This window comes from Mustelus asterias, chromosome 9 (genome assembly GCF_964213995.1).
Source record: "Mustelus asterias chromosome 9, sMusAst1.hap1.1, whole genome shotgun sequence".
NCBI lineage: Eukaryota > Metazoa > Chordata > Chondrichthyes > Carcharhiniformes > Triakidae > Mustelus > Mustelus asterias.
In genome coordinates, this window is record NC_135809.1 from 33,212,758 (window position 1) to 33,229,060 (window position 16,303).

Genomic DNA, 16,303 nt, shown 5'->3' on the forward strand with positions numbered 1-16,303 from the left:
ACCTGTTGGACTTTAACCTGGTGTTGTGAGGCTTCTTACTGTGTTTACCCCAGTCCAACACCTGCATCTCCACATAGTCAAAAAAACTGCCAGTGTGGTAAGATTGCATTGCCAAACTCGCCCAAAAATACAGGTGTGAAACACCCATTTTCAGACCTTTATGACACTTTGAATTTTTTTGTTAAGATTGTGCCCTAACGTGTTACAAAATATTTATAGCAAAGAGTTATTCATACCAACATGACAATGCCAGTGCTTATACTTCACACAAGGCTCCGACAATCCTTGTTCATCCAACCTCATTAATAAATCCTTCCATTACTTTCTCCCTCATGCTACGCATCTCAATTACTCCTGTTGGTAGTGAGTTCCCATTCTAATCACTCTCGCACAGTGGGTAGAACCCCTGACTCTGAGCCAGAGGTTCCAGGTTTGATGATCTGATGGCCAAGGAAGGTGCATTCATAACTCGGCCAAACATATTGAGAAGTGTCAACCTGCAAATCCTTCCAACACAACAATTGCTGGTGGTAAGAGTGGGAGAGATTGGTCAGACACACTTTATGTGGAGTGGGATCCCCTCAAGCTGTAAGCTTCTAGTGACAGACTAGCAACCTGTTCTAGGAATTATTAGCTATGAAAACAGACGAAAGTAAGTTTTAGTGCACCACTAGGTGCAGGAAGAGAACTGGAATAGTAATATATTTAGGGTCCTTAAAAATACCTCATTTTGTGTTTTGCTGTGGTTATATCTTTAGGCCTTTCCTACCATAATGATCAGTTCATATATATCAAAGATATAGTTTAGTTAATTTTTTAAGGATTCATTTCCTCTAGTTATAGCTTAAGTACTTGGCATTGACAAGCAAAAGGCTAGTTTAGTTATGTGCAGCAATAAAATAAAAAGTGGAAATAAAATACTCCTACTCTCCAAACCAAATAACTACATGTTTCCCAGCTCCAGGCATTTGGCTTGTATTTGGGTAAATGGCCACATCTGAGTGATTTGAAAATTCTCCACATTTAAAAGGGCACCAGCAGCGGTTTTCAATGCAGAAATCACTGAGATGTAACAAAATTATTTGTGTGATATGTTTATAAACATGCCGCTTTATTGCATTATCCCTTTTCCTATTCTCTTCACAACATAACTAATAGCAAAGGCATCAAAACTAATACAAACAAGTACATTAGGCTGAATTTTACAGGGCCTTTAGGAATAGGCTTGGTGGCAGGAAGGCTTGCAAAATGGCATCGGAAAGCTTTGGGTGAGGTATCCAACACCTTCTTGCCGCCATGCCATTTTGCCAGCAGCAGGAAAGGAGTCAGACGGCCAGCTCACCTGGAGCCCAATAGAGCCACCCTAGTGGTCAATTAAGGGCTCTTTCCAACGTCCACTAAATGGGGAGGCCGCCAATTAAACACTGGTAGCTTTCCAGTGGGCTCCAGCAGGAGGCCCCTTTTAGGGCACTCTTTAGCTCTCGAAGGGACCCCAGCAGCATCAGTGGCCCTTCACTGACATGAAGCAAATAAGTTAACAAGCTCCAAGTTATAAAGTCATTAATTCACTTCTCTGGTCTGTGTTCTTTCGTTACACCTCAAACTGATCACAGGTCATTCATTTTGATCATTAGACTCCTTTTAAATAATAATTGGGATTTTCCCTTTGGTGATGCCACATTTAATTTAGTTAATATCACATGTTTTATTACATTATTGCACATGAATTATTTCAACTAATTAAACCAATTTCCCTTCATTCTCTATAACTTTCCAACATCCTTGTATGCTCATTTAGTTTTATTATCTTCTGCATTTCAGGCTTCAGTGAACCAGTTGAAGTTCAGCACAGTTTTGGACTAATAGGGTTGATTTTGGGTTCAGTGCAGAACACTCAGGAGATATGTGCAAATGGATTGGCATCCGGCTGAGATTACAAGCCCCAAGTTTGGCATAAAAAACATGGGCAAATCCTATGTATAAATACCTGGATTTCACTGCTCACAAAAATGCCAGCAACATTTTAAAGAGATATTTTACAGCTAAAATGTTTTATGGGCATGTCTTGCGGCTTGAAGAAATGGCAAGGTATCTTTCTTGATGGAGCTGTGAAAATATTACATGCATAGAGCAAATCAGAAAAAAAATGCTCGCCAGGAAGTAGTTACTAATGATTATGTTTTTTGTCCATCATTGTCAATAATGACAACGTACAAATCATTTCAATTTAACATAGGCTGTGGGTTCGAACATGATTTTGGTCAGGAATATTTTCCCCACAGTTGGCGTCATTTGCCTTGTGGTGTGCAATCAAAATGACTCAACTTTCAATCTTGCAACATTACCTTAGGCACAGAAATGAAGATGATAAAAAGCAATAGGATGAGGTTGTTTTTTGCCATGAGGAGCCATGAGATACAGTGACGCAGATTTTGCATTGAAAATAACAATGAAGCTAAATGCTATTATGCAGTAGCACAAGCAGCAACTTCCGGAATATGCACATGAACAGATAACACGAAAATTCAGAAGTCCGCGATACCCTGATCCCCTACAATCTGCGCTGTAACAGTACCTCACTGATAAATCGGTGTAATGTTATGAAGATGTAGTAATTACCTACCAGTTACCCATTAAACATGGCAGAAAATGTTAGGGTTGGTGCATTCAGGTGTAAGTAAATTTTTAATGATGGGATAGGCCATAATTACCTCTCCAGCACAGAAAGTGTGACTTTGCAAATGTGGCGTCGCATTCCTTCAGAAATTAATTAGTGTTAGAGATTTTAAAAGATAGTGGCCACGATTCACCCAAATTGGTTCTACGTGCCCATAGCAGCAAGAAAACTAGAATGCCCCCAATGATTATGTTTTTTGTCCATCATTGTCAATAATGACAATGTACAAATCATTTCAATTTAACATAGACTGTGGGTTCTAACATGATTTTGATCACGCCCCCCCACACGACACTTGTATAAAGGTGACCTGACCCCACTCCCTCAGCTCCCCCTCCAACCTCAGCCCCCCAGACACTCCCCCTCAGTCCCCTCCTCAGCTCCCCTCTCCCTCTGGCCCCTCCTCAGCTCCCCTTTGGCTGCCCCTCAGGTGACCCCCCTCGGCAGTGCACACTGGTAACAAAACCCTGGCCTGGCACATTGGACACCGAGTGGGGTCAAGAAGGTAAGTGCAGTGCCTATGTGCCCTTCTGCCCCTGCCAGGCTGCGGGGGGGCGCGAGGTTTCCCCAGGTTCCTGGGGGTGGGGAGAACTCACGTTGGGCAGGAGGTTGACCTCGGCACTTTCCCCCAGAATGGGGGTCTAATGGCTAGACTGCTCCTCCTAGCCCTAAGAAACCTGAAAATCTTGACATCATAATTTCAAGCATCTCTTGATCAAAGTCTTCATTTCTATCTGTCAATTATGAAAACTTTGAAATGTCCTGGTCACTTTAATCTTCATGCCTCCTGGACACCTGGCAGGCTGCCACATCCCAGCAGCACTCCATTCTGCATCAGGAATTCCCCTTTCTCTCTCTAAGAAGCTGCAGGTGTGAGGAGACCCCTTTTAAGTCACTGGCTGACAGGAGAATTCACTTACACTGGAGGGGGGTGGGGGGCAGTTCCCTTCTTCACAGCTGCTCACTCACCACATTTATTTCAAGTCTCTGAGCCTTCAGAGAAAGGTCTAAGTCTTTGAAATCCCTTCAAACCATTTGAAAAGCCTCGTTTCCATTCAATTTCAGTCCAGTCCTTATAACTCTCTCCTTGGATGGACAACTTAATGGACAGCATGCAGTCAGCTTTGTTCGCTGATCTTTCCTTTAATGGTTGAATGAGTTTCAAGAACCCCCTTCCATTGTTCTTAACTGCAATGTTCATACAAAAAAGGACCCAAGAGAACTTAGCTGCATTGAAGTTCCTGCAGCTGCTTGTGGTTACAGTTACAGGCAATCTCAAAACCAGCTAAGTACTTTTAGTTCTTCAGGTCCACAATGTTCATAAGTCACAACAAAACCCACCAAGTGCAGATTCCGCTGGAGAGACGGGTGAATGGCAGGAGGGCTTTACGCCCACTAATTACATTAAAATGAGCTGTTTGGAATAATCAATGGATAAGAAACTGATCGAGGTCGGCTGATGAATGATGACACGATCACGTCGGGAATCCCGTTTTAGCTCCGATGCTCCATTCAGCGGGTGGTCAGGATTCCCGCCAGTGGTAAATAGGACCAGTGAATTGCCCCCTAATGTTTTTAATGATTTTCTGTCTCTTTTATCCCTCTCTTAACCTTATCTTTCATCTCTGCTCTTTATTGCATTCTTTGTTCAAAATTTAAATATAGTTCATGTCGCTTGCTTTATACTCTACAGTTCTTAGTGAGAACTCTTCAGCCTGATTGGTTGAGAAGTCTCGCTATATTGCTGTCCTAGTCTGCTCACACAAGTCACAGATCCCCTGTAGATGGCACTGCGCTAGATCAGAGCAGAGGCTTGATGACTCCAAGGGTGGCCCAACCCGCCAGCTGGATTTTCCAGGCTCACCAAAGTCAATGAACCTTTGAATGGATCAATGAGTTTTCCAGTCTCGTCCATGTCGTGATGAGGCCGTAAAGTTGCGCCCCAAGTCTTTGCTCAACAACCAGCTGGAGCTCTATGGGTAGCTGTCGACGTATTGAACAGCAAGTGCCATTCCTTCACCTTTGTCCACAAAGTCCAGCACAATGTCTTAGTAGGAATTTTCTGGGCATGGGTCAACTGACTTTGAATTACAGTGACATTTATTAGACTGCTACAAAAAGTGAATCAAATGAAACTCAAACAAACTGAAGTATGCTATAGGTCAATGATGATCCTAGAGTGTCATCTGAATTTTTAGATATACTGACAATGGCACCTCGAAGTAATAAGATAAAATCACTTTTAAAATATAGGCAAGGATGGTTGACCACAGGAAATGCAGAACAATTCGAAATCTGCAGTATGAATCCATATGGATTTTTGCTTTGTTACTAATCTACAATGATAAACTAATGTTGGGGATGACTGACCCTTTGGGCAGATCATCATGAATACTAAAAGGTTAGCGTCTTTTGATGTTAGAAGTAGATTTCAAATTAGATCAACCCAATTTATTCTATTTATAAAGACTACAGAATGGTTTAAAGATTTGAAACCAAATTAGGTTATATCAGACATGTGGTTTAAAACTCTAAAGCTTCTTCCTTTAGGATTCACAATATACTTATTAACCAATCTGAATTTGTTCACTTCGCAATTTTAATGACATAACAGTTCATGTCTCAGAAACTTAATGAATGACTCCTGAACAATTCTGAACCTTTTTTTGGTCTCTATTGATATTTAAACATTTCAGATTTTTGTTATGAATTAACCCTGGAATTATGAATTCCACAATAATACCAACAATCATTGTACTTTCTGATTATTTTTCTTGAATATGGCAGGTTCAACAAGGCCACACACATGTGGCCTGCATTGGAACTCACAGGTTGTGGGAACTGTCCAAATGGTGCAGCTCCCTCTTTCCCCAGTACTGGTGCTAATGACTCATGAATCAAAACCCATTTCTCCTACACCAATCTTTGAGCCATGCAATCAACTCCCTGATCATATTTACCCCATGTTAATTCACAGGTGGTTCTGGTAGCGATTAATGCCTTTGCGGTTCTGCTTTTTAAATTAACCCGGAGCTGCTCAATCCCTGAGCAGAGCCTCTTATTTATGTCATTGGACCACGTGGATCATGACAACTGGATCCTTGCTCGCCCACCGCAAGTTCCTCTCCAACCCAAGCCAATGTCCTGAACCTTGGCACCAGACAGGCAACACAGGAGAGAAGGCAGTAAAACGATAATGTCAAAGACCCAGGCTAATGCCCAGGACATTTTTCAAATCCCACAATGACAGTTGGTAGAATTTAAATTCAATAAATAAAATGTAATTAAAATGAAATATAAAGTTAATGTTAGCGATGGTAACCATGAAACTAGTATTGATCATCATAATAGAGATGAGCAACAAATGCTGGCTTTGTCAGTGATGCACACATCCGACGAAGAATTAAAATAAACAACCTTAAGGATGCACACAGTCGACTGCAGAGAAGAATGGTGATTCTCCCTGAATATGCGGTTCCCTGCTACAATTATATTCCTTTTGACTCACCCCTCCAAATGAATGGCACTCTCCACCACAATTTCTTGGTCAGTTCACTCATCAACCCTGTAGCCCTAGTTCTTGTCCACACAATTTACAAGAATCTCAAACCTGTTGGACAATTGCAGGGGCTGAGGCTCCTCCACTTCTACCTTCTCAATCCACATACCCACCTCATTCGCAGACACGCTGACCTGTCTTGACCACTTAAAGATCCAAGACTGAGGGGAATGACTGCCTCCAGGAACAAAGTGATCAGGTGGCTTTGCCCCACCCTGATGCACTGCAGCACCGTAAACTCAGACTCCAGCTCAACAACGCGGAGTCAAAGTTCTTTGAGCTGCAGAAGTTTACTGCAGAATCATGGATCACACTGGTGTCCACCAACTCCCGCATGCTACAGTTGTGCAACTCATCAACTGCCACATCATCCTTTATTATGTTTTATTTAACTACTTAGGTTTCAAATGTTTTCAATTTCCCAGTTCCTAATTTGAATTATCATAGTTTAGAAAAAAAGAGAAAAGCTACTCACCAACCAATTATTTACCTTCTTTTGGAAGCCCTGTACCACTTAATCTAGCTCTGGAGCAGACGCAACATTCAACAAATACCATCTTAGAACTACATTTTTTCAGTGTGTTAAGAATCACTGTTTGCACAAATTCAGTTCTAATAATGGCTGATGTTTCGCACTGGAGTCAACATAGTGTTGATGTGAAAATTGCTTTGTGGAGTTCTTGACCACTGCAAATGAAAACAATTCCCATGTGCAAATCAAATTTAGCTGTAACAACGGAATTTTAAGTATATTGCATCATTATAGCTGTGACGTGCAAAAATACAAGATTAATGACAACGTTTTATAGGATGGTTCACTTTGTTGGAAGGACCATTTGGGTCCTGTACTGATTGTTGTTTCCATTTCTAGAAAAAGGAAGAAAGAATGTGACTGAGAGTTCTAAAGATGAGAGGCACACCCACCCATACCTTGGCCATTGGGTGTGATGTGAAACTATGGCTGGAATCTTACCACCGTTCGCATCAGCGGGATTTTCCCATCCCGCTGCAGTGAATGGAGATTTGACTGGCCACAAAATTCTCTGACCTCGCTGCAGCGGGAGTGTGGTGTGAGCGGCAGGTAAGATGCACCCTATGATTTATTTGTACCCATATGTCGGGCTTTATCTGAGGAGGCTGAACTTCATTGGAATGGCTCTGGACGAGTCCGATTGACATAGCTAACAGTCCATGGGACTGAAAATGATCATGACTGTAAACTTCCACGTAACAGGATCGGTAAAGTTATCCACAACACACTTGTATGAGATAAATCAGTTTGCCAAGCACCACCGCATCAAGGTGATAATAGATGCCCTGTTTTGGATAGAAAAGTAGCAAAAATTTTCTTATGGAAAACAGAAGGAAAAACAGATGCAATACTACATGCAGTATGATTTCTCTGGGGTAAAGAAAATCAGAGTGCACAGATGTAGCCTTTTGAGCACCTGCACACAATACCTTACCTACATGAACAGGAAGGGCTACGGTTCACTAAAGATGCAAATGACCTACGACTGCCACATGTGAACTGCACACATGGAGGATACATTACCTACTGTTATAAGATCTTTCATTCTTCAATTGATATACATTACAGGAGTAAAGTGTGATTTGACTTGTTCTGGATAGAATCATGTGTTTGGGAATAAAGATGTCACAACGTTGTAGCTAGGTGTACATTTGCTCTCCTACAATACCTAGTGCTGCAAAGTGCCAGGACTCACACCAGAATGCCATTTACATCTTGGCACAAAGCTATTTTTTTTTAGATTTTAATGGTATCAAGAGTTATGAAAGTAAGAATATAACATTGAGATTGAGGATCAGCCATGATCATATTGAGTGGCAGAGCAGGCTCAAAGGGCCAAATGGCCTACTCCTGTTCCTTGCATCCATGTTTAAACTGAAACTTTTCGAATCCCAATATTACAACCTCAAAAGTGTACTTGGGTGAGTTTGTGGTGTGCTTAGGATGCATATCAACTGAAAAGATGAACAGAATTCTACAACAGAAGCTACTTTCTGTTGACTGGAAATCACTGACTTTCTTCCTGTTAATTATTCTTTTTAAGAAAACTGCAATATAGAAATTTGCATGCGATTGTATAGCCTTATTGCAATATTTTCTGCCAGGGTGGCATTGTGTCCTTATAATGCCATAAAGTCAAATTGTTGTTTTTCAGTCCAAGTATTCCCTCTGTTGGACTATGATTTTCCATATAGGGTCTCTCAATTACGTGTTAATTTAGATTACTCACTGGGGGCAGCAGGTATTCTATTACGGTTAGATAATAACCTCAACTGGTTTTCTTTCGAACCATCAGAGATCTCAGGATACAAATGCTGCATCTCCTATAGTGTCTTGGCTGATACCTTGAATCAAAAATAGTCCCTGTGGAAAAATAAAAATTACCTTGCAACTGGGTTAGGATATGCCCAGATCATGCTATTATAATCATTTGGCAAGCAGTCACAAATCTTTTATAAGGATTTGCATTCCATAATCTTAATTTGAATCTTTAAATGTAGTAGCGAATATCTGCAAAATTTTATAGAGACTTCATACACATTTTAAATGTAAAAAAACAAGAATATTTAAAACAGCTTTTCTTTCATCTTTCTCAGCAAAAAGTCAGTAATCATCATTTTATGTAATAGGAAAGAAAACCTGTTAAAACTTTCATTATTTTTTTCTAGCACTATACCATTTACTATGAGAAAATTATTTTCTTCTACACACATTGTAAATGACATAGCACATTGTCAAAGATCAGATCAGGACTGAGTGAGTGGTATAGAGGCAACTATTAGTTTCTCTTTTTACAGTACTGAGTAAACCTACATCCCAAAGGCAAGATCTGTGTTTAATGGCAGCTCACAATGCAAGAAGAATCTGAATTAATTTACCACACAACCTCTAAAAATGAGCAAATGATGATGATTTAATGACAATATCGCTTATCCCATAGTTCTAGCCTGTGGTATAAACATCACACAAGAGAAGAGCCTTTTGATGCATGCTGAATGTTATTGGGGAGGGGTTGTTGAAATACTTACAATGAATCAGAACCTAAACAATGTGCAAATGTCGCTTGTGCTACTTAATACTTGTATCCCTCATAAATCTGAGTCGTGCCACAGTTATATAGAAGATCTTACTGCTCAGCGTAGAATTCAGTATCCTTCACTTAGGAGACTTGGAGAAGGAGGAATTTAATTACAACTGACAAAACAATTAACATTATAATTCTGTGTTCAAATATCTCAATCGATATGAATTAAATAATTCATCAGCTAAATTTACTACTTTATATGGTCCTCAAATGTACAAATCAGAAAGGTCCTGGGTTTGTGCTGAGTCAGCTGATCTCAGCAAGTGTTCAATGAGGGTGCACGTAAGTGTATATATCCTACAGGCTCAGAAACAGGCTTGCATCAATCAAACAATAATTACAAAGTGGGGTAAAAGTAAAAGTTATATATCATTGTCTAGTTCGTAGAATAAATGATTGCGATTATTTACCCTTTTTTGTTCTTTGGTATATTCAATCATGTCCTCCCTGGCTTTCTGAATTGCTTCTGCTACAACTTTCTCATTTCTTCTTCTTTCTTCATTTGCAGCTTCTTTTATGGCTTCCTGGTGATGGGGGAAACAGCAGATAATCAACCCAGCATTTTCTGTTTTTTAGCCTCTCCGTTCCCCACATTTAGGCATTAATATATGCATTGAGATTGGTGCCATCGTCGTAGCACAATAAAGTGTGCTAAGCTGAAGTGAAATGACTAAGATGTAGATTGGTGTCTGTAAAATCATTAAACTAGTCTCATGTCACATACAAGATGAAAACAGTTCTGCAAAAATGTTAAGTTTAGGTTTAAGTTTATTTATTATTGTCACAAGTAGACTTACATTAACACTGCAATGAAGTTAGTGAGAAAACTCTGGCGCCTGTTCGGGTACACCGAGGATGAATTTAGCATGGCCAATGCGCCTAACCATACCCATTAACTCTGGAGAACTGTAACCTGCTCACAGAACTCTGCGAATACTGTTTCATTACAAAGTGCCCAGGAGCCAAGCACATCAATTCTCACTGTAGGAGAAGTATCTTTGGTTCTCAAAAATCACTGAGATCGGGGAACAGGTGTCAAGTAGGCACAATCAATCAGAAAAGTGGGTGGAGACAACAACTTGCATTTATATAGCACCTTTGCATAGTAAAACATCCCAAGGCACTTCAAAAGTGATCAAACAGAACTTGACACCAAACCAAATAAAGATGTATCAGAAAGATAACTAAAGGCTTGGTAAAAGAGATAGTTTTCTAAGGAGCGCCTGAAAAGAGGAAAGAGAGAGAGGAGTTGAAGGCAGGGATTCTGGACTGAGGGCATAAGCAGCTTAGGCACAGCTACTAATGGTGAAGCAAAAAAAATTGGGGATGCATAAAAGGCCTGAGATAGCACAGTATTGGATGGTCGGAGGAGATCACAGGGGTATAAAGGAGCAAGGCTGGAGAGATTTCAGAAAATAAAAACAGGATTATTAAAATTGAGGTATTCCTAGACCCAGAATCAACGTGGGTCAGTGGATACAAAGATCATGAGTGAATGAAAATTAATGCAAGATACGATATAGACTGAAGAATTTTAAATAAGCTCAAGTACATGGAGGGTGCAAGATGGGAGGCATGCCAGGACAGCATTGGAATAGTCAAGTCTACAGGGGAGATGTGCAACATTATGCATTATGTAGGTGAAGGCAGACAGTTTTGATAATGGAGGGGACATGGAGTTGGAACTCAACTCAGGGTCAAAGAGGGCGACATGGCTAAGGGCAGCCTGATTTAGCCAGGGAAAGAGACAGGGGCCAAAGACAATGGCTCAAGTCACCACAATATTTAATTGGAGGAAATTTCTGCTCATCCAACACCAGATGTCAGGTAAGCAGTGTAATAAATCAGAGCCAGGAGTGTCAAGAGAGGTAGTGATGAACTAAGTGTCATCCATGTACACGTGGAACCTGACTTAATTTCAGATGATGTCATTGAGGAGCAGCACTATTGGGCGATTGTCTGGAAATGGCTGGATAGAGTTGAGAGAAACCAAGCAAAACTAGTCCCACTGGGCTGGACAAAGGAGGAGAGGTGTTGGAGAATGCGTGGTCAACTGCTCCAAAAGTTGCAGTCGAGAAGGATGAGAACGGACAGCTTACCACAGTCACAGTAACATGGAATTTCTTTTGTGACTTTGAAAAAAGCCTTTTTGTGCTGTGGCAGGAGCCAAAATCCGATTAGAGATGTTTAAAATTGGAATTGCAGGAAAGATGCGCATGGATTTGGCAGGCAACAAACATGTTCAAATACTTTGGAGAGATAATGGAGGTTGGAGATAGTTTGCAAAGAGGGGTCACGGGTGGGTTTTGTGAGCAGAGTGTTGATAACAGCAGATTTGAAGTGGGAGGTGAACAGTACCCGAGGAGAGGGAACCATTAATAATACCAACTAATATAGGGGGCTAAGAAGGGAAGTTACGTAGTCAGCTGTTTGGTGTGAATAGGATTGAGACAACAGGAGTTGTGACACATAAACAAGCTGAGCTCAAAGGGGACATGAGGAAAGGAACCACAGTCCCAGCGTTCCAGATCTCCGCCCCTTTACTGCTATCTCAATTATCTGGTATTGTACTGATTCCAGAAGCAGCCATTAGTTTGCAGTTAATTATATTAAAACTTAGGCCCATTTGGAGAACATGGTACATGCAATTTTCCAACATTTGTGTGAGTTTAGCACTCAATCAGATTGAGGGTTTTCAAGTTTGATAGGATGCAATGTTTACCAAAATATATTTAAAAAGACCTGTGACTATTTCTGAACAAATTTTGCTGCTTTTTTGGGGATTAATTTCTCGTTTCGATTTAGCTAGTCAGGTGACTGCGATATTCCCAAAGGGAATAATTTATTCATGTTTTTGGAGAAATATAAGAAGAAATGGCAGGATAGCCAGTAGGTCAAGCCACAAAACAGACCACATCCTACCAGTCAGTGCTGTCCTGAAATCTGCAACTACAGATAAAAGCACACCAACAGTCAATGAACTTGCAGAATTGGCTATGAGGACTTTGTGTCAGCAAGCTGGCAGATGCAGAGCTATGCCAGCTGTCAAGGACACCTAAAGTGAACACTGGACATAAGGCTGGCAGCGTCACTTACACTTCATGTCCTTTTTCACTGTCTCCTTTAAGGCATGCTGCAAAGTTGTTCTATGGGCAGGGTGCCCCAGAGTGACATGCATGACCACTATTTGTATTAAGATTTAATTTTGTGGTACTTCACTTTGCATGCAATCAAAACAGGTTGGAGTGGTGTGCTCCTCCATCACTCAGCCACATAATTAGATTCTTGCCATTATACTTAGTGTGTCAGCCACTGGATTTTGCCAGACATTTTTAATGCAGAAACCGCCTTTACAAAGCTAACAACTGCTTTTATTTGCATAATGTAGCCAACTACATTTAGTGGCTGCATTCCTTTAAGTTCCCCCACCACACTTGTAAGCAGCCTTTACAGATGATTTACACTGAATTTCCTTTGCCCTTTCTTGTAAGCTCCCAACCAGCAATGGGAACGTAGCTGATTTCAACATTCAAGGCAGTCAGAATATGATCAACTGAATGCAAATAGTACACCATATGATACCTGATGGGTAGATCTACCATCATTCTGTGGCAATCTCTAGAGAACCACATTTTCCCTGCGCTCTGTCGTGCTGTAGCAATCAAAGAAGCCATGCATACTAAGACACACCTATCCTTCCATATAAACATTTCTGAAAAACTAAGAAAAAATGCAAAATACACAATGTTAACAGTCTCTGAATCTCCTTACATTAGAACATTGCAAGTTATTAACACCAAATAGAGAACTTCTTCCTCCGTAATTTCCTCATCACCAAAATACATTTACTTGTATTGATTTACAGTTGCACAAGCTCTGACAATGACCTCACCTATATGGTCCTTCATGCTTGGGCAGTGAGTACAGTGTGGGCAATCTAGTAAATAGCTTAGGTAAATGGAACTGAATTTAATCTTTCCCTCACTGAAGATCAACAATTTCCAGGATGAACCCCTGGACATGATGAGGTAGCAATGAACAACATGGAAACAATGGGGAGAAGTTGGTTGTTTGCGGGAATACAGGGTATCAGATGGGTGTGATAGTACATGAGTACTATAGCACTGAGCAATGGATGTGGTTGAAAAGTAAAAATGGAACTAAATAAGAGACTGCACATGAGGCAAAGTCTATGGTGGTAGTGCTGCCTGAACAAAAAGGGGCAAACAAGCAGTCAACAGTATTGCTGGGAGTGCGGAGATGAGGTGACTTTTGGTAGAGTCTAAGTCTAGCTTGACTGTATATAAGATTGACTGATATGCCACTATTCCAATTTTTATTTCACTTATGAAGCTATGCTCTAATATTTTCACCCTTTCATATATTTCTCTCTAAAAGAATCAGGTCACATAATTACGTACTAAAACATTTAATAGCATTAAAATTAACCGGAGTAACCAATGAGTATATTACTTCAGATTTTCTACAACAGATTTGCAAGATCTTAATTTATGCAATTTACATTTTACCTGGCTTTTGTTCCTCTCCTCTTGCAATGCTTCTTGGATAGCCTGCTCCAATTTCTCTTGGTCCTTACACCGCTCAATTTCCCATAGTTCTCTTTTCTCCAACTGGATCTTTTCCATCCTTTCTCTCTCTTCTTGCACAGCTTTCAAAACAGCCTCCGTAATGATTTCCTTTTCTGCCTGTGTAACAGAACATTGTTCAAAAGGGATTTTAAGAAAAAAAATCAAAAGACATTTAAACCAAATATAATACCACATAAAAATCCATGGCCATATACTAAATAAAAGATCAGAGAAACTAACAAATGTTGTATGTTGAAAAATGAAATGCGTCTGCCAACTTCAACAGGAATTGGATTACAAAGCTGGAAGCAGATGCTTCAGAAATATTGTTGTCCCTGTTATTATAGCATTACTTGCCAATAATGCAATTTTTTCTTGTTACAATATTGTTACAGTGGCAATGTTAGGAAAATGGCTGCCGTTGGCAACCACAAAGACCATCTACAATTTCAAGAGAAGAATAAATCTTCAAAAGCCTACATAAAACAGATGACAAGAATACGAGAGCATTAAATAAAAATTAAAACAAGGTTACAATTTTTTCTGATTAATCATCACTCTACAATTTACTTTGTACTACTGCATCAAGTTGAATGTTCGGCTGAATAAATGAGAACACAAGAAGTTAATCATATCTAATATCAACTTACACACACATTATAAAAATATATTCTAATTACCCTCCATGTTGTTATTGTTGACTACTCTGAAAATTGACTACTCTGAAGTTTGCAACAACTTAATACATCTTTAATGTGGTAAAACGTTCCAAGGAGCTTTACAGAAGCCCCATAACAAAAGAACTGACACCAAGCCAAAAAAATACACCAGCAAAGATAAATCAAAAGCTTGATCAAAGATGTAGGCCTTCAACGAACTTTACGCCTGTTTAGAGTTATGCGGCAGGATTTGGAATTGATCACAACTGATTATTTGATTTGATTATCCTTTTCCTCCCTTCAATGGTGCAAAATAGCGATTAAGTGCCAGAAACTCTACAGCTCAAGTAAGACGCAAGGATACACCAGAAATTAACAGCAACTGCAATATGGCCTTGCATTCTAAAACTCCATAGCTTGGTACATCAGTGTGCTGCACCACATCAACTTTCTTTTATCAAACACTTCAGTCACAGTCCCAAGCAAAAAACACAATGAGCATCAACACTCCATGTTTTCAATGAGCAATACTAGGATCTCCATCAACCAATGTGCATACATGAATTACAGTAAGGTGATATATGGAAAATCCTCCTTGCAGAAGTTAAAGGGGAGAAATCATAATTTTTTTGTAATATGCCTGGTTGTGTAAACTATCACCTAAACACTGTTCACTATGATACCCGACTAAGTCCCACTAGAATTTTGCTACCCGTTCCTATATTGTTTTCTTATTATCTAGACAAAATATATCAGGCTGGTAGAATGAATATGGTAGTTACTGCCGTTCATAATAAATTTAGTTTTAAGTTATATGTTCATGTTGTATGAAAACTCCACTTGTTGGAGACAGTTTTTGGTTTTCAAAGGTCCAACTGAACATTAACTCATTCGCAACAGATTTTTTTTCATTTAGTTGTATAATATATGTAACAGATAATAGTAGGAAACCCAAAGCAAACCCCTTAAATAAAGAGTCATTGCTTTTGAAAGTTTGTCTCTAGCTAATTACAGTGAAATTCTAGAACTAATCACATAGCCACTCATTATTGGAACACAAAAGAAAGATGACAAGCAAAGGAAAACGATCAGCACCTCTTTCTTAAAAAGCAAAATGCGGAATTTTGGTAGGCAAGATTGAAAAATACCTTTACAACTTTTTCCATTGCCTCTGTGCTTCGTAGCCTTTCTTCAGCGACACATCTTTCTAGCGCATCCTGTAAATAATTCGGCAAATTTTCAGATTCTACAGGTGCCAAGGACAACATTAAGAAAGAATTATTTTACAAAATAATCAAAATTCACCTTATGTTGTTTTGTTTGTTCCTCCAAAGCTTCTTTAATCTTGTCCTGCAACAGGTTTTTTTCTTTTTCCATTAAGTCAAGCAATCGCTCATGCTGGAAAAATCATACAGTTGACAACATCAGCAGCACATCACATAATGTGTGATTTTTCTGACATAAAGCAATAAATAATTACCTTCAATTAGAAAAGAAAAGTTACTCAAAAGATGCAATTACTGATTTTAATTCTGAATGGTTTCCAAAAGTACTCCTGGGCACCAGTAACACGTTGCCAGACCAGTTCCCCCACCTACCCAGGCAAGAAGTCGGATGGGAAGCAGCTGACATCCTCCAGAATATCTGGCAGTAGATGTGTGCAGGGAGTTCTGGATGGGTAATGTAGGAGGGGAGCATGCAAT

At 39.8% G+C, this 16,303-nt stretch overlaps 1 protein-coding gene across 4 annotated transcripts in view; it reads right to left on the reverse strand.

The window, feature by feature from the left end:
- LOC144498589 (coiled-coil domain-containing protein 91-like) overlaps positions 1-16,303 on the reverse strand; it is a 167,560-nt gene that overhangs the window by 25,049 nt on the left and 126,208 nt on the right. For all 4 annotated transcript variants that reach the window (XM_078219929.1, XM_078219926.1, XM_078219928.1 and 1 more), the window contains 4 exons: positions 15,906-15,998; positions 15,749-15,817; positions 13,882-14,058; positions 9,763-9,876 (listed from right to left, as the gene is read on the reverse strand). In XM_078219929.1, coding sequence (XP_078076055.1) covers positions 9,763-9,876; positions 13,882-14,058; positions 15,749-15,817; positions 15,906-15,998 — 453 coding nt within the window. The remainder of the gene's footprint in view (positions 1-9,762; positions 9,877-13,881; positions 14,059-15,748; positions 15,818-15,905; positions 15,999-16,303) is intronic.